The 17,946-nt window shown below is 46.0% G+C and overlaps 1 protein-coding gene across 3 annotated transcripts in view; it reads left to right on the forward strand.

Moving 5' to 3' along the window:
* The window catches only part of ABCA1 (ATP binding cassette subfamily A member 1), a 93,468-nt gene that overhangs the window by 69,864 nt on the left and 5,658 nt on the right, over positions 1 to 17,946 (forward strand). For 2 of the 3 annotated variants that reach the window (XM_061364959.1, XM_061364958.1), the window contains exons 22-45: positions 323 to 460; positions 999 to 1,219; positions 1,670 to 1,742; positions 2,270 to 2,472; positions 3,461 to 3,509; positions 3,618 to 3,731; positions 4,033 to 4,184; positions 4,643 to 4,767; positions 5,146 to 5,244; positions 6,297 to 6,486; positions 6,613 to 6,707; positions 7,126 to 7,158; positions 7,712 to 7,817; positions 8,513 to 8,587; positions 9,010 to 9,179; positions 10,072 to 10,249; positions 10,805 to 10,920; positions 11,009 to 11,153; positions 12,453 to 12,576; positions 13,208 to 13,337; positions 13,473 to 13,593; positions 13,769 to 13,831; positions 14,289 to 14,395; positions 14,820 to 14,961. In XM_061364959.1, the coding sequence (XP_061220943.1) occupies positions 323 to 460; positions 999 to 1,219; positions 1,670 to 1,742; positions 2,270 to 2,472; positions 3,461 to 3,509; positions 3,618 to 3,731; positions 4,033 to 4,184; positions 4,643 to 4,767; positions 5,146 to 5,244; positions 6,297 to 6,486; positions 6,613 to 6,707; positions 7,126 to 7,158; positions 7,712 to 7,817; positions 8,513 to 8,587; positions 9,010 to 9,179; positions 10,072 to 10,249; positions 10,805 to 10,920; positions 11,009 to 11,153; positions 12,453 to 12,576; positions 13,208 to 13,337; positions 13,473 to 13,593; positions 13,769 to 13,831; positions 14,289 to 14,395; positions 14,820 to 14,961 (2,969 nt within the window). The remainder of the gene's footprint in view (positions 1 to 322; positions 461 to 998; positions 1,220 to 1,669; positions 1,743 to 2,269; positions 2,473 to 3,460; positions 3,510 to 3,617; positions 3,732 to 4,032; positions 4,185 to 4,642; positions 4,768 to 5,145; positions 5,245 to 6,296; positions 6,487 to 6,612; positions 6,708 to 7,125; positions 7,159 to 7,711; positions 7,818 to 8,512; positions 8,588 to 9,009; positions 9,180 to 10,071; positions 10,250 to 10,804; positions 10,921 to 11,008; positions 11,154 to 12,452; positions 12,577 to 13,207; positions 13,338 to 13,472; positions 13,594 to 13,768; positions 13,832 to 14,288; positions 14,396 to 14,819; positions 14,962 to 17,946) is intronic. The other variant, XM_061364960.1, reaches the window with a different exon arrangement.

The following is a 17,946-nucleotide window of genomic DNA, read 5'->3' on the forward strand; positions in this document are numbered from 1 at the left end:
GATCGTCAAATATGGTTAGGCCTCCAAGCTGACAACTTGCTACTGCCAGTGTTGAGATAGATATTCACTTATTGAAGTGCTTGCAAGGTGTAATGTACTGAAGTACAAGGAGGGTTGGATTCCACTGTGGGAGTTTCATCCAGATGAATTATCCCGCCTTGAAAGTGATGAGACCCTGAAGGCCTGAATCAGTAGCAGTGCTTAGTCCTCCAAGGGCGCAATTTTGCTTTGTGTCAGAAGAGCTCATTATCGACGATGCTGCAGCTACTGCTGTTCCCCTCATCTCTGCATCAGCCTGACCACCTCTTCCTGTGCCTCTCAGGTGGCATGCAGAGGAAGCTCTCAGTTGCCTTAGCCTTTGTCGGTGGCTCCAAGGTTGTCATTCTGGATGAGCCTACAGCTGGGGTGGATCCTTATTCTCGCAGAGGGATATGGGAATTGCTCCTGAAGTATCGGCAAGGTATGTGGTCTTTTTCTCTACCTAATGAATGTGTCATGGAAAACAAAACAAAAACAATCTGATTCATGACTGATCTCAAAACAGCAACATGTCTTTGCCAATCTGGTTTTGCCTGCACTGAAGAAGGAACAAAGAGCATGCAGGACAAGGATGTTCTGATCTCTCATCTGTCCTCCTTTCTCATCCTATTCATGTTAAAGCTTGTGAACAAAGTTCCTCACTGGGTTGTGAGGACAGTTTAAGTCAGAAATTCACTCCTGCATGCAGCACTGTCCTATTCTCTATGCAACCAACCTTGCTGACATGAAATTAATGTGTTTTTGCTGAGCATGACAAGGGCCTGCAGAGACTGTAGAGAATAAGTTCATGGCAGTAGTTGTGAACCTTTTCCATCCTGCTAGCCTCAGTGAAAGGAGCTTGGACTTGCAGCACCAACATCCCATGCAACTTCATGGAAGGATCCAGATGGCTCTGATTTTGGCTTGGGAACATAGGTATGGTTGACTTACTAGCAGCATCTTTCCTTGCTTTCTTCCAGGTCGCACCATCATTCTCTCCACACACCACATGGATGAGGCAGACATTCTGGGGGATCGGATTGCCATCATTTCTCATGGCAAGCTCTGCTGTGTTGGCTCTTCTCTCTTCCTGAAGAACCAGCTGGGAACTGGTTATTATTTGACCCTAGTCAAGAAGGATGTGGATTCCTCTCTGAGCTCCTGCAGAAACAGCAGCAGCACAGTGTCCTATCTGAAGAAGGTACAGCTGACTCTCCTCCTCATATTCATTCTTCCTTTATGAAATCTTAACCTTGCAGGGAACAGCACCTAAGATTTTATATGGTGGAATGTCTCAAAGAGAAACCCCTGATTCTTTAAAAGGAGTGTTACTTTTTTTTTATAGGTACTGTACCAAATCATGTGTGGCTAAACTGTTGCATGGAACATACATCTCCATTATAGTTTCCGTAGTCAGAGAGATACAGAATGGATGAAGTGCATGCTTTTGTAACACACGCTTCTGTAGCTGTGACCTCTTACTTGTATTTCAGCCCTTTGGCAGTGGTATGTCACCATTACTTTCTAATTCTTCTGTGGAGTATCCAGGAAGTTGCAGCATCTGATTGGAGTTACCTAGAGTGTAGCATCTGATGGGCCCCTTTTTGACTAAACTGCGGGAAACAGCGGTTGTCTTCTCTTTTGTCACCAGGATGACAGCGTCTCCCAGAGCAGCTCTGATGCTGGCCTCGGCAGTGACCATGAAAGTGACACACTGACAATAGGTGAGGCTTGGAAAAGAATGTAAGATTCAGTCCCAGTGCTGACATTGCTCTATCTTTGACCTTGGACAGCTGCCTTAACCTTGTGCCCCCGTGCAGCTATAGTCTTCAGACAGTTATTAAATTTACAGAAATGATATTTTTAAACCCATAATATTGGAATATTTTACTTGAGCAAGTCTCTTTGAGTTCAAGCTGTCCCAAGATTTAATAATGAAAGATTAAATAGCTGCTAGGCTTGTTAGTGATCTGTAATATTTGCTGGGGAGCTGTACGTAAGTAACTTGCAGGGCTGCCAGTAGTATGTAAAAGCTCTCCCAGATCTGCAGATAAAAAGAATAGCCAGCCTTGAGTCCAGGCTTTCATCCAAGCTTGTGTTAAATGTAAAAAGAACCAGACTTTCCATGGAAATGAGCTGCTTTCCAGAGATGTTCCATTTTCCCTCAGCAAGGTTTTTCAGACTGAGGTCTTCTTTCCACATACTAAGCAGTAACAAGATGAACACCGTCTTTTCCTTTTGGTTCTTCTAGATGTCTCTGCAATTTCAAATCTCATTACAAAGCATGTTCCTGAGGCCAGGCTGGTAGAGGACATTGGCCATGAATTAACCTATGTCTTGCCATACAAGGCTGCTAAAGAGGGAGCTTTCGTGGAACTGTTCCATGAAATCGATGACCGTCTTGCTGATCTTGGCATTTCCAGCTACGGCATCTCTGAAACCACTCTGGAGGAGGTGAGTGACCTGAATATCCTCTTTAGATTCAAAAGTAGGCAAAATGAATCATGGCAGAAGTAAGAATGAGATGGAGTCTTGCCTCTTCCTGTAAACATTTATTGTGGAACAGGCAGCCTGTGTGTTCATCTCCAAAATGGATTGCCTTCTGTCCTTTGTAAGTGTGTGCTCATAGAAGCATGCATTAAAAACTGAAATGTAGCATAGACAAGAACAGACAGGTCCTTTGTACTCAGTTGCACTTTGCTGAGATGTCATGTGAAGGCTGGCTCCCAGTTTGGATTCTGATGACAATGTAAACACCTTTGAGGTATTTTTAGGGATGCTTTATGCTGCTCTTACCTGAAACATACCTTTCAGTACTGAAGAATATGCATTACAGAAACCACTTAGACGTGTGCCCTTGTCAGGGATGTTTTTATGGTTTGTTTCTTGTGGCTGTGTTCCAACTGACAGGTGTCCTTTTATCACAGAAGTGTCATACACTTTATCCCCTGTTTATCCCCCATTTTTTTTTTGGATGATGACAATGGAAATTGAAATGGTAGTGGTGTTGTTGGTTTGAGGTTGCTGTCTAGGTCCTCCCACAGCTGTGAAGGCCTCTGGCTGCTATCTATGAGATGAAAATGGAATTTTCTCTTGTTTAGGAGAGTCTGTGGAACGAGGTCCACAAATACTCAAGCATTAACAGGAGTGTGAACACTGTCAGAATAGGAGGAAAATGAAATTCCCTGAATTTAGTAACTAGATCTGTCCCTGAAACACAGGAGCAGTAGGAACTGGTACTGGAAAGGGAAATGGCTAGTATGTGGTTTCAGGCTGGCTCCTGAAAGCTGGAGGGAAACCACAAAGTCCATGTCTCCAGGGGCAGGAGACCCTGTATCTTCTCTTCTTATGCTTCATTTGTCTTGTGCTCTCTCATGGCAGTCCCCACAGTTATCACTCCTCTTCTAATTTTCACTGACACTTATCATTCATTGCTTTTCAGATCTTTCTGAAAGTGGCTGATGATAGTGGTGTAGATGCAGAAACCTCAGGTGAGCGTAGTTGTCTCCTACAGTGTCAAGGGGGACTTCAGGCCTTGTTTTTTCTGGGGTTGTGGTTAACTGAAGCAGCTCAGCTAATCCTAATTGTATTATTTTCAGATGGGACATTGCCAGCTAGAAGGAACAGGCGTGTGTTTGGAGACAGACAGAGCTGCCTTCGTCCATTTACAGAAGATGATGCATGTGATCCCAATGATTCAGACATAGATCCAGGTACTGCTGTGGCTCAGGCCTGTTTTCTTCTTGTGGACACTTCCATATTATAAATATTGCAGATCATAAGGCTGAGACTGCCAAAGAAGTGATGGTTTATTTGCCTTTAGTAATAGCGGGCAGTGCAGTATCCACAGCCTACCAAATCCTCCCATCAAGGCTTAGCAAGATAAGGGTCATAATGCTTTCATATGAGTTTCTGTTGTCGTCTCTACTCAGCCATCACCCTGTTTCTCCAGAATAGAAGGACCCAGAGAATGTCGCTCTGAGCTTTTGAATGAAGGTAATTTCTTCTTGCTAGCAGAATCCAGAGAGACAGACCTTCTCAGTGGCGTGGATGGGAAAGGATCCTACCAGATGAAAGGCTGGAAGCTCACCCGGCAGCAGTTCATGGCTCTGTTGTGGAAGAGGCTGCTTATTGCCAAGAGAAGCCGGAAGGGCTTCTTTGCTCAGGTGAGAGCACCCAACATGTGCACAGTCCCTCATCAGGGACAGCTCTGGAACATGCATTGTATTCAGAGTTGAAGGTGGGCAGAAAACCTCAGTGGAATCAGATAACCAAAACTGGTCTTCAGTGCACATCTGAGCAAAAAAGGGGCCTGTGCAACTGAAAGTAGTTACATGTTAACCATGTAGTTATGGTATTTTTGCACAGCAAGTATGCAACTGAGGTTGAAATCCCAATTTGGCCTTGAAAGCAGCATTTGCAGACTGAATCCTCTACATCCCAAGTGAGTGCCCTGACTGAATGCCAGGATAGGTCTTGAATTGGTGTCTAAAAGTGCTTTGGTGTAAACAGCAAAGACCTTCCTGGGAAACTTCAAAGAAGTTAAGTGATTCACATGTAGGTCCTGATGTCTCTGGGAACATTTGCGTTAAAAAGACTTTATATTCTTTCCTTGCAATTTCAGATTGTGCTGCCCGCTGTCTTTGTGTGTATTGCTCTCATGTTCAGCCTGATTGTTCCTCCCTTTGGAAAGTATCCCAGCCTGGAATTACAGCCCTGGATGTACGATGAGCAGTACACTTTCGTTAGGTATGTTTCTCGTGGCCTAGTAATTCTGTTTTTCTCTGCAAACATGAGTTACTGATTTCCTTACCAAGTTGTTTAAATTTGTTTTCTGTGCTTAGCTCAGAAGCACTTTTTAAGAGTCCTGTTATTTTCTTTTTGGACCTTTAAATGCCAACTACTGGCAAGACCCTACCATTTCTGAATGGTGCTGACTCTAGTAATAATATGCACAAGACCAGGAGTGTGTGTGTGCTCCTAGGCCAAGCTTTTTTCAAAGGGAAATCTGCACCCATGTCCTTTTCCTGATCTCTTCCACTGTGCTGTCAGGCTTGCTCTGTTGCTGCTTTTGCTGTGTGCCTGTTATTCCACTGATCTGATAGCATTTCTGTGCTTTACTTATAGCAATGACGCTCCAGAAGATCCAGGCACTCAGAGGCTTTTGGATGCCCTTCTCAATAAACCTGGCTTTGGTACACGCTGTATGCAGGGACACTCCATCCCGTAAGTAGAACTCTGGGCTGAGAAAAGGCAGCCCAGCCCCAGCTTCTGATCACCCGGTAGATTTAGGCTTCTTTAGGGTACGATAGTCATACATGGCCAGAGCAGGATTTAAGCCAAGAGTTGCAATTTTATTCATTTTTTTGGCTAAGGACCTTTTAGAAAGCTATCAGCCCTCAGCATGGTGAGGGAGTGAGGTTTGAGTGCAAATCCTCACTGACAGAGATGGAAAGGAGACAGTAATCTCTCCCTTAAATTACTGTTTGATCCTGAACATGGAAAAGGACCTAGTCATGTTGCTGTATGTTGTTGGTTGTAGCTATTCCCATTCCACAATCCACTCTGTCTGCACTAGGACCAAGCAAACACCAGCAGAAAGAGTAGAGAGCCAGACAGCACTGGTGGTGTTTCCTAGCTCTGCTGCTGAACTGCTGCACGGCCTTGGGGCAAGGGCCCTATATGTGGGCAAGTAGTGGAAATTAAGCTGTATCCTGCAAAAGAGACACAGGAGATGGGTTACTCCACCCATAGAGCACTGTGAGGAGGCTGTCCGCTGATGCTTCCTTGGGGAGGAGTCATATTTTGGTGCCCCAGTGTCATGCAAAAAAGACTGCTTGCCTCAATCTTAGCAACATAGAATATCTTGAGTTGGAGCTGACCCATAAGGATCATTGATCCCAACTCCCTGCTCCTTGCAGGAGGGCCTGAAACTAACCTGTATGACTAAAAGCATCATCCAGACACTGCTTGAACTCTGGACACTGTGCATGCTGGGACTGACTGAAATAAAGCACTCACATGCTCTGGAGTGAATGAGAAGGGGGGAGTGTCTACTCAGTGTTGGCAAACCTCAGTCTCTTTGGTACTGGGATCTGTTAGAAGCTACAGAGTCTGGTCTGTTGCTCTGAGCTGTTCATCTCGTGACGTCAGGCTTCTTTGAAAAACAGCCTGCCTTTTCTGGGGACTGTGGGATCTGTTATTTAAGTGGCCCGTTAAGAAAAGGCCCTCAGAGTTGTTTTAAAAACTGCATTTGCCTTGCCTCTTCCCTGACACAGAGACACTCCTTGTACTGTTGGGCAAACAGAATGGACCACTGCTTCAGTCCCAGACTCGGTCCTGAACATCTTCTTGAAAGGCAACTGGAGCATGGAGAATCCTTCCCCATCTTGTGAGTGCAGCAATGAGAAGATCAAGAAGATGCTGCCTGTGTGTCCCCCTGGTGCAGGCGGGCTACCACCGCCACAGGTAGGAGGGATGCTCATGGAGATAAGAGCAGCTGTGTTTGATTCTTGTGTACTGCGCACAGTTTATTTAACTTGGCATCTGTGTTTTCTCATGTGTATTTATCTGTGTTTTCCCCGGTGATGCCAGCGTGAGCAAGATACTGCTGACATCCTTCAGAATCTGACAGGTCGCAATATATCAGACTACCTAGTGAAGACCTACGTGCAGATCATTGCGAAAAGGTAATTGCTGAGCACATCCTCTCCCTTCCTTCCACACCAAATGTTGCTTGCTGCATGGGAGGTGCTGCACAGATCAGGCAAATAGGCATGTGCAATCCAAGCTCTTAAGCAGTGGGCCAGAGCCGTTCAGCTCCTCACACTGTCCTGATCCACAGCTCAAGTGGTGTTTCCGCTTTATTAGTTTTTGCTGTGGCAGCTCTGTGGGCTGTGTCCTGAGCCTTGCAGGCACAATACAGAGGAAGTCTGAACTCCAACCTGTGTTGGAGGGGGATTACATCAAAGAGGAGTAGTGGGACTTATGCCAGATGCGAGAGGCTATTGCACTCTTTTTGCCTGGCCATGTACCTGCAGCACTCTTAGGTCTGTGTCTCCTCTTGTTTCACATATTATGCATCAACTTTCTTTTCTGTCTCTACAGCTTAAAGAATAAGGTCTGGGTGAATGAGTTCAGGTGAGTTACTGCTTTTTCTCTATTATATGTGTCCACTAATCTGTGTTAAGCAGGACAGACCCACTCCACAGTTTGTTTTATAACTCTTAACTGCTGAACGTTGAGCGAGCATGTTTAAGGATAAACTGGGATAATCCCAGAGCACATCACTGGAAAGCATGTTTGCCTTATGCAGAGAGCAGCATTGGCTTGAAAAGATTTTCAGGACCAGCCTACTGATACTTAATCCTGGCAGGTGCTATTTTCCAAGCAGAAGATCCAGGGAGATGCCCTGTTGTGAGTGCACTCACAGCAGAGGTTAGCAGCATTTCATCAAACAGAGTAGTCATGAGATGATGGGTATTTAATCCCAGAAGAAAAGGAGTAGGAGACATCATGGCTAAGCAGCAATGTAGGAAGATCGGAAAATCAAAGTAATTCCTTTGTGTAGGAGCAGAGAAACTGTCCTGGGTATAGGGCAGGAAAAGGAGACATCTGGGGAGCGAGGAGTGGCATTTTTTGGAGGTCAGCAAGTAGTCAGGTCTTCAGCATCACTTTCTATCTGAACTTTCAGGTATGGTGGCTTTTCCTTGGGAGCCAGCAGTTCCCTCATGCTTCCTCCAAGCCATGAAGTCACCGATGCCATTAAACAAGTGAAGAAAATCTTGGAGCTAGCACAGGTGAGTAGCTGTCCTCCATAAACTGAGCATGCACGAATGTCAGGGACCTGTTGCTTGGGAGGTGACTTGCAAGCCATAAAATGGGGAGCATGCTACTTGTGTTCAGTGGCTTTTCCCCATTGCCTCTGGGCTGGGGTTTGCCTGGCATCTGGGAACAGCAGAAGGCTTAGGGACATGCTCGGCTGAAGCTTACGCAGCCCACATGCTGATGTGGGTTCTGTCTAAAACTACTTGCAAGTGGTGAGGATTACAGTCACCTCTGAGTGCCTTATGGCAGGTCTGGGCAGGCAGTCTCAGAGAATTAACAAGTGGTTGCCATCTTCTTTGAAACCTGAGTTGAGCCCTTCTGTGCTGAGTCTGCCTTTGCTAAGATGAGAATATGGGCCACTGCTTTATTCTGAGACTGCCTGTGGGCTGCAGTGTCTCTGAAGGTTGCTGCAACCATGGCTGATACTCACTGCTGGGAAAAAAGAGGCCTAAGCCTGACCTGTCTTACTGGTGGGAGTGCAGAAAGGAAAGAGGGGAAGAAAGCTGCAATTTCTCAGCCTTACTGCCACCTCCAGCTTGGCAGATACAGGCTGCAGAATGGAAAGAAAACTGTCAGAGCTGTGAAAAATGTGTGAACCCTGCTAGACTGCAGTACATGAATGAAGGTACTCTCAGAGGGGAAGTAACTGTGTCTTTGCTGTTTGCAGGGAAGTTCTGGAGATCGGTTTCTCAACAGCTTGTCAAGTTTCATGAAAGGCCTGGATACAAAGAACAATGTGAAGGTACATTAACCAATCCTCACTGCTGTGCCTGTTACTTGAAGCTCTGGTAACCTGGAATTATTTTTAGTTAGCAAAGTCACAGCAGTTTGCCTTGGACAACTGCACAAACTGTAGCTCTCTGTATTTGCTAGTGGAGCAAATGCAGCTTGCATCCTTGTGTGGGTTTCCCCAAAACCTGCTTCTCCCTTGGGAGTCTAGGCCTAAGGCTCAGGAGTTCAGTGCTGGATCTGTACTAGCTTTCAGCAGCCTCTTGTGGTCGTTGATCAAACTGTATGTTCTGTCCTTGAACAAACTAGCTGGAAGGATGTGGAAAGAAATTATGTGCCCTTAATACACAGGAAGGGGTGTTCTGCAGGGCTCAGGAACCTGTTGGGTAGCTGATGCACTTCATGCCTTTCTGATTCTGGTGTGGTCTCTTGCAGGTGTGGTTCAACAACAAAGGCTGGCATGCCATTGCCTCCTTCCTGAATGTGATCAACAATGCCATCCTTCGGGCTAACCTGGAGCAGGGAAAAAATCCTAGTGCTTATGGGATCACTGCCTTCAATCATCCACTCAACCTCACCAAGCAACAGCTCTCTGAAGTGGCCCTGTAAGTCCCCACATGAATGTGGATAGGTTTGGGTTCATCAGCTGCTGGTTACTGGAAACAGGCAACATGGGATGTTTTAGCCTCAGTGGTGGAAATTCAGTGGCCTGTGGTGTTTAGGCTCTAACAGGATGGTCTTACTTGCCATGGTCTGGGCAGGTGTCAACATGTGCTGTTGAGACTGGCTGTTGAACAGCAGTGCTGTGCAAGCTTTCTATGCCTCTGAGTCCCTGGAAGCTGTAGTTTCTAAGCACCAGAGTAATCTTCAGACCTGCTGCTGCTTGGGAAATCCCTCTCAGCCAAATCCGGAAAGGTGTATCTTCTGTCTGAAGGTGCCACTGTTTGACTAGGAACTTGATCGATCCTGTTCATTTTTGCACAGTCTCTCAACCAGGAGCGACACACAGTAATGCATAGGGCTTACTGAACTAGACCACTGCTACCACAACCAGAGTCAGGAGTCATAAGCTGTGTGCAGATACACCTGTCAAATCTTAGGGCAGTGGCAGATTGACAGTCGGATAGCTCTGAACTTTAAAAAAAAACCCAGAAAACAGACAAAAAGACAAAGCCCCAACAATCCCAAGAAATGCATTAGGTGAGAAACAAAGCGGTTTCTCAAAGGAAGGCAGGAAGCAGTTTGTTATGCTGAAGTTGCTAACCTTCAGGTTGTGGTGCTCTTGAGATGCCAGCAGGCTGTGTATGTTCCCTGTGTTGTATGGCTGGAGAAGAACTGCAGTTAAGACAGCCTCGTGGCCATCCTTCACCCTACTAAACAAAGACAGCAGAATGAGAAACAGTTTCCATATTGCCCTGCATGAGCAGCTCTATTTCATTTCAAAGGAGCCAGCACCAGCATACAAACACTTTGTTTTCTTCTTTCTTTTTTGTCCAGGATGACCACCTCAGTGGATGTCCTAGTCTCCATCTGTGTGATCTTTGCCATGTCCTTTGTTCCTGCCAGCTTTGTGGTTTTCCTTATCCAGGAACGTGTCAGCAAGGCTAAACACTTGCAGTTCATCAGTGGTGTGAAGCCTGTGATCTACTGGCTGGCCAACTTTGTCTGGGATATGGTAAGGGCTTTGTGACTGCTAAACTGTCCTCCACTCTGTGTTTGCAGGATGTGTGTTGCACTGAAGTGCAAACAGACGGGGCCAGTGGGCACTATACTAATTCAGTGAATAAGAACTGTGCCTATGACTTTTGTGTTTACTTTTGGGTCAGTGGTTCACCTCAGTGGAACATGGGACACTGAACAGAGGATGGGAGGGCAACCATAAGCTCAATCATCAGCATTTATTATGTCATTTTAAAATACTTGCTCCAGAATGTTTGTTTATGTAGCCCCTTATTCTGCTCCATTCAAAGGAGGGTTTTTTTCAACATGTGCTGTCCAGAACCTCTGAGATTCTGTTGACTGCTTCTAGAGGGACCAAGAAGCATAAATCCATGTGTACTACATTGTAGTTCACACATGTGACACTCCTAAGAATCTCCATTGGAAACAGCTTTGAGAACACTGAACAATGTTGAAAAACATTGGTTCAGAGCAGAAAGACACCTTTCATGTTTTTTCTTTTTTTTTGTCATTTGGAAACAAATCTAAAGCCATATTTTTCACCTTCCAGTGCAACTACATTGTTCCAGCCACGCTAGTCATCATCATCTTCATCTGCTTCCAGCAGAAGTCCTATGTATCCTCTTCCAATTTGCCTGTTCTGGCTCTCCTTCTGTTCCTCTATGGGTAAGGGATTTCTCATCAGAAGGATGACTGGGAAGGCTCTTAGACTTGGAAGGTTCTTACCTGATATTGCTGCCTTTCCTCTTGCCAGGTGGTCGATCACCCCTCTGATGTATCCAGCCTCCTTCGTGTTCAAAATCCCCAGCACAGCATATGTTGTGCTGACCAGTGTGAACCTCTTCATTGGCATCAACAGTAGTGTGGCCACCTTTGTCCTGGAGCTCTTCACCAACAATGTATGTTTCCACAGAAGCTCCTCACTGTCTTGGGCTGCTACAATCTAGTTTCATATTGGTGCCATGTTGCCTTTAGCAGCCAGTCCTTCAGAGGGGCTAGCCACCAGCTGGTAGCCATTAGCTGCTGGAGCAGTTTAAACAAAGGTTCTGAGTGGAAATGGTTTAAAGCCCACTTCATCAATGTTCACAGAGTAGTCAAGTGGGGAAGGGACCTCTTGAGATTGTATAGTCCAACCTCTGAGCAGGGTCAGCTAGAGCAGGGTTGCACAGGGCCGTCAGGTTTTGAAGGTTTCTGGGAAGGGAGACTCCACAGTCTCTGTGGGTAACCTCTTACACTTCTCAATCACCCTTAGGATAAAAAAAAACATTCTTACATTCAGATGGAATTTTCTGTATGTTCTTCATAAGGGGCAGTTTCTGTGTACTACAGGCCATTTCAAGCAGTCGGGCATTTAATTGGCTTCCATTTTGCCTCCCATGGTAAACACCTCTCTAACTGTACTGGGAACTTACTTCAGTTTTTCCAAAGCCAGATGCCTGGAGGAGGTGGAAGTTCCTCTTATGCCTATAAGCAACGCAAGGTGTCTTAGCAGGTCCCATTTGATCCACAATGGCGTGAAGTGTACCTTATGGGAAGAAGTTGAGGACAACCTTGTGGGAGTTACCTTTGATTTTATCACTGCCTGTAGGCATAGGGAGGCAGTCCTTGATGATGGTCCCTTTTATTACAAGGCTTGTTTTATCTCAGTAAGAACATGTACATGTTTGTAGGTAAGTGCCTGGCAAAACAGGAACCTCTCTTCAGGCTGCTGTCAGTCCAACTGATGAACTAAACCAACTGGAAGACCACAAAATAAAAGGATTAGGGCCTCCAGTATGCAACAGGGAGGGGCTACACAGCCTCTGAGATAACCAAACTGTGCAAGCACAGCCTTCCTGTTCCCTCAACCTCTAGCCTTTCTGCACATTATTGTTTGCAGACACCGCTTTTTAGACTGTGACTGGAGGAATTTCTCCTTGGGTGCAGTTTGCTTGTATCGATAGCATCTTGAGCAAGGAAAGAACAGTGACTGTCCAGAGGAGCCATGGCAGTGGTTTTTGGGAGAGCATTTCTAATCCTCAAATTTTAGTGGGGATGCAGTGTTGGGGGAGGGAGGGGTCAATCACAACACGCATTTGAAGTCAATCTTAAAGGTCTTTTACAGCCAAAATGATTCTATGATTCCATGGTCACGCTTGGCAGGTGGTGGCTGCTTTCTGCTCAGATGGCTCACTGGCACTTGATTTTTGTCTTAACAGAAGCTGAACAACATCAATGACATCCTGAAGTCTGTTTTCCTCATCTTCCCCCACTTCTGCCTGGGGCGGGGACTCATTGACATGGTGAAAAACCAGGCCATGGCTGATGCTCTGGAGAGGTTTGGTAAGTGAAATTGTGTATCACAGGGACAGTGGCCTGAACTGAACAGGGAAAGCTCGGGTCTGCTCTCGATAAGCAGCACCCTTTGCTCCTCCGACTTGTCAGAAACTAAAAGTGCACAGTTCACAGCACAAACCTGATCAAAGCTGGCAAGTCTCCACAGCTGCCCCTTTTAGGTTGTTTCAAGGACGGAAGAGAGCCTGACAGATAGATCCCCACAGTTTTGAGTTATTAGGGGCATTAAACAAAAATGCATAAACACAATTGTATAGAGAGGACCATTAAGCCAAGTGTAAGGAGCAGCTGAGACCCTGGAAAACTGGATAGGTTTTTTTTTCTAATGGGATGCAGATGCCAGGCGTGACTCAGTCTTTCTGTGCTTCACTAACCTTTCATAAAGGTGGGCCAGCTGTCCTTTGGCAGCCTGATTTCTATGGGCCTATGTCCCAGCTTTGCTACAGCAAGAAATATGCATTCAGCCCCAACCTGCCCCTTGTGGTCTGTCCTTTCCCTCCTCCTGCTGGCTACCCTCCAGTTGCCCCAGCGCCCAACTTGGTGAGCTCTGCAGGAAGAAATGCTAGCCGGCTTCTGTTGCTTGAGAAAGGTGACTATGCTCTTTGTCTCATTTTGGCAGGAGAAAACCGTTTTGTGTCTCCTCTGTCATGGGACCTGGTGGGAAGGAACCTCTTTGCGATGGCGGTAGAGGGCGTTGTCTTCTTCCTCATCACAGTGCTCATCCAGTACAGGTTCTTCATCAGACCCAGGTAGGTTGTCTGCTTCACTTCAGTGCTGCAGGCAGGTGACGTTTTCACTGGTACCCCCCATGAAGTGTGGACTTCACATTGACTGTGAAGGCCCTGTCATCTTCTGCTAAAGCTTTGGCATGTTACTCTCTCCAGGCCTGTCTATGCCAAGCTGCCTCCCGTGAATGATGAAGATGAGGATGTAACCAGAGAAAGGCAGAGAATAATTAGTGGAGGGGGACAGAGTGACATCTTGGAAATCAAGGAGCTAACCAAGGTGACAGAAGTTCTGCATTCCTAAGACTACTTGATACAAAACCGTGCACTTCACTAGAAGCCTTATTCAGAGGAATTTAGTGTGATCAAAAGCGTAGTGTGTTTGGAGTTTTGAACACTTATGGCTCAAATTCTCATTGACATTGTCCTTCTCATTCTTTTTCTTCTGGTTTCAGATTTACAGAATGAAGCGAAAGCCAGCTGTTGATAGGATCTGTGTTGGAATACCCCCTGGAGAGGTAAGCTTATCTGTCAAATTCTTTGCTCTGCTGTTACTGCAGTATTTAAGAGCAACATACAGCAGAGAGTAGGGTAAGATCAGAAGCAGATTATATTCAGACTACATCAAAGAAAATTGCCTGGAAGTTGAAGCAGTTTCTGATCCTGTGTCTCTCTGCCTTTGAAGAAGGTACTCAACTCAGTGTTGAGGCCTAACTCTGGTGCCCTCAAGGGTTGGCATAGATAGGCTGTGGTGGCACTGCACCAAGGTGGCACCACAATTAATTCATTTTCCCATCCTAAAGGCTTACACTTAAAATAAAAGCCCAGAGGCTTTTTCTCTAAAAATGCACAAAAGACTCCCTCCAGCTGTCCTGAGGGTCGGATTTGCTCCTTCCCATCTTGTCAGTGCTGAAATGACGTAGTTGAATCCTGTTCTCAAAAACATTGTGCTCATCTGCTCTTTTGTATCACCAGTGCTTTGGACTCCTGGGAGTAAACGGTGCTGGCAAGTCATCCACTTTTAAGATGCTAACTGGTGATACAGATGTGACAGGAGGAGAAGCTTTCCTCAAAGGAAACAGGTGAAAAACAATGCATCTTTCTCTGCTTTGTGTCAAAGCAGGTTCTTTGCTGCTTTCTTTGTCATCTCCCACAGCCTTACTTCCACTTCCAGCAAGTCTAAACTCTGCCCTGCTTTTCCCTTTTTCAACTCCTGGCATCTGTTTCAGCCCTTTACCAAGTCTGGTGAAGTATTTCATGAGCTTAGGAAAATTGATTTATTCTGGTAGTCACTTCTCAGTATCTGCCCTCTCATGTTCAAATATACTGAAAAAAAGAGGGGGTGACAGGGAGAGAGAAAAAAGAATTTGGCCAAGATGGATTTCTAGGATCCTGCATTTTTGTTACTTCCGTGATTCCAAAACCACTGTTTCTCTTTACTCCTTTTAACACCTAAAATAGCAGCATGTACTTGTGAAATCCTAACAAAGGGGTTTTCTTTTACAGTATCTTGTCCAACATCCAAGAAGTCCATCAGAACATGGGCTACTGCCCACAGTTCGATGCTGTTAATGAGCTGCTGACAGGGCGAGAGCACTTGGAGTTCTACGCACTCCTGAGAGGTGTTCCAGAGAAAGAAGTCTGCAAGGTAAACTAAACACCGTAGGACCCACTCGTGACCAGTTGTTCCTGCTTGCATGCACCCTCCCTGCAACACATGCAATGCCATGTGAAGCTGCTGAAGATACTGTGTGGTGAAATCTGTCCCCCTTTTCTTCCAGGTTAAACCAAAGTTGCTAAAATGTACTAAATGAAGGTCAGATACTTTGGGTCCTGATTCTCACAGTGGATGCATTTCTCCACTGAATGACTTCTTTCCCGTAAGAGTTTAAGGGCCGTGAAGCTGCAGGTCATGCAGAACTTAATCTGCTGTCAAGAGTTAATTCTTCAAAGTCTCAGGGAGGAAGCATTCTGTAGCTTAACAGAAGCCTCATGCTAGCTGTTACATCTTTCCAGTTGATAGTGCTGCATCCTTAAAGTGCTGCTATTTCAACATTCAGACACTGTGTTACACTAACAGTCTTCAGGTAACTTAATGGCAGCTGCCAATACAATACAGCATCTTTCACGGTTTTCATTAAGTGTCCTGGGTGCTGCAGAGCAGGAGCCACTGTAGGCAGGAAGATGACATCTGTACTCAGTGCTTTGGATAAGGGTCAGATCTGGTGCCTAGGGTTATCCAGCTAGCTTGAATCCCTCTTTGAGAATAGTGATGATTGGTGGAGACTGAAAGCTTCTTTGAATGTTGCTGGCAAGTTCCTCTGTGTGATGTTCCCATCAGCCCCATGTAGAAAGAGACCCAGTTCTGCATATGATCCAAGTAGTAGCTGAATCTCCTCACTTTTTAGTCCCCAGGGCAACAATGCCTGGCCATTGGCACTAGTACTAATACTCTTGTATAACAGGCCAGATCCTCGCTGTCTGAAGGGCTAAGATGCAGCACAGGGGAATTGCTGTGTGTCAGTAGCGTGCATGTCCCTGCTGTAAGTCCACAACACCTGGAAAGCTAGCTGCATAGGGCAGTCTGCCATTCTTTTGGATCTACAGGTGCATTCCGAGCATCCGGCCTATAACAGATCGCTGATTCCCTTAGGGACTGGATGCCTCTCTCTGCCGTGGTCCACTTGGCTGAGCAACACATAACATCTTCCTTGTAGGGAAACCTTTCCTTCACAGCTGCCAAGAGTCGCCTCCAAAGGCTGAGGGACTGTTCCTCTTTTGCAATTGCTTTGTCAGTTCCCTCTTCCCTAGTAAGTGATCCCAGCTGCTTGGTTTCCTACCTTCTAGTTTGTGACTGTCAGCCCCATTGTCCCAGCATTGGAGCAACCAGGTGACAATGTGCTCCCCTGGAAGTCAGCTGAAATCTTTTTGCATATTCTGCAGCTCGGTCAAGGTTCAGGGTCAAGAATTCACCTCTTCTTGCTCTTTCTCTGATGCCTGTAGAAATAACTCTCGTTCAGATGCTGTCCTATGTAGTGTGTGCATTGTGTCTTTATCTTTCTTCACTGCACTAGTTGCTCTTTGTGGCTCTTTTTTGCTCTTCCCCTTGCTTACGGGGCAACTGATATTGGCACAGATTGGTCCTTTGGTTTAGCTGCAGTGTCAATTACTGGTGTTGGAGAAGCTGCAGTGTCTGTTACTGGGGTTGGAGCTGCTGCAGTGTCTGTCACTGTGATTGGAGTGGCTGCAGTGTCTGTTGTCAGGGGTGGTGTAGCTTTTGTGCTTAGGGGTTGAGTAGCTGTGTTGTCTGTTGCTTTGCCATCAGATCAGCTTTCTCCAGAGTCGCTCTGTAGGTGTAGGCCAAGCCCCAGCGCGTTGCCATGATTTATCCTTCTCTGGTGTTGCCAGGATGACAGCACACCTCATTTAAGTGTTCTGATAATTTTCCCAGATTTTGCACTTGTTCAGGTGTGACATTCCAAAGCACTGGAGGGGCCCATTGGCCCGAGTGCTTGCCCATACAATCCCATACATCCTCACACTCATGACTGGGAAATCTGGGGGGAAAATCTGGGAAGCCTGGGGGGGAAATCAGTTTGTGGTCCTCCCATATCGTTGTTTAACCCTAGACAAGACCTGAGCCTGGCCCTGCTTAACTCTGGAGACGAGACAAAATAGGGTGTTCTCAGGTTGGTATGGCCTTGGGTAAAACACACCTTGAGTGTTAACATGCTGATCCCCAGCACAAGCAGCAGGCAGGTTTCAGGGGTATTTAAAGGCCATCCAAAACCTTTAGAATTCTCAAATGTGCTGTAAATAGTCTGGTGGGGGAGCTGGGAAAGTCTCCTTCATAGGTTGAATACCCGAGGATCGGAAAAAAGGTGTGTAATTGCTAAACACTTCTATTATATACCTCTCAAAGTATAGAGGTGATGACCATACTGGCAATGCAAGACAGGTCAGTTTCATGATCAATGTGTCTATTGTATTACAAGTCATTAACATGAAATACAGTGAAACAAGAACCTTAGCCCAGGCTCCCCAGCAGATAAACACTAAAACAGCAAATACCAGGTGTAAGTAAGGTACAACATGCTGGAACTGTGAGATCAAGAGCAGCAACTTTGAGAGCATTGTGACGAGTGACTATTAATCGGAAACAAGGAATGCTTATCACAAATACAATTAGACACAGTCCAGTCAGATCTGTCGTTATCTCAACTATCATGCCCCACGTTGGGCACCACAAAGAACTGTCATGGTTAAAGCCCAGCTGGCAACTTGGAACAATGCAGCCTCTCACTCACTCCCTCCTTTCTTCCTCCCCCCACTCCCGGAGGGATGGGGAGGAGAATCGAAAGAATGTAGCTCCCACGGGTTGAGACAAGAGCAGTCCAGTAACTAAGGTATAACACAAATCACTGCTGCTACCACCAATAATAATAATAAGGGAAATAATGAGGGAAGGGAATACAACCGCTCACTGTCCACCGACCAATACCCAGCCTGACCCAAGCAGCAGTCAGTCCCTTATGGGTAACTCTGACATGCTGTGGTATGGAATACCCCTCTGGCTAGTTTGAGTCAGGTGTCCTGTTTCTGCTTTCTCCTGGCTTCCTGTGTCCCTCCTCAC

This window comes from Neopsephotus bourkii, unplaced genomic scaffold, assembly GCF_033783945.1.
Source record: "Neopsephotus bourkii isolate Nb327-2 ecotype Australia unplaced genomic scaffold, CSIRO-AGI_Nbou_v1 NB_1258, whole genome shotgun sequence".
In the NCBI taxonomy this organism is placed as follows: Eukaryota; Metazoa; Chordata; class Aves; order Psittaciformes; family Psittacidae; genus Neopsephotus; species Neopsephotus bourkii.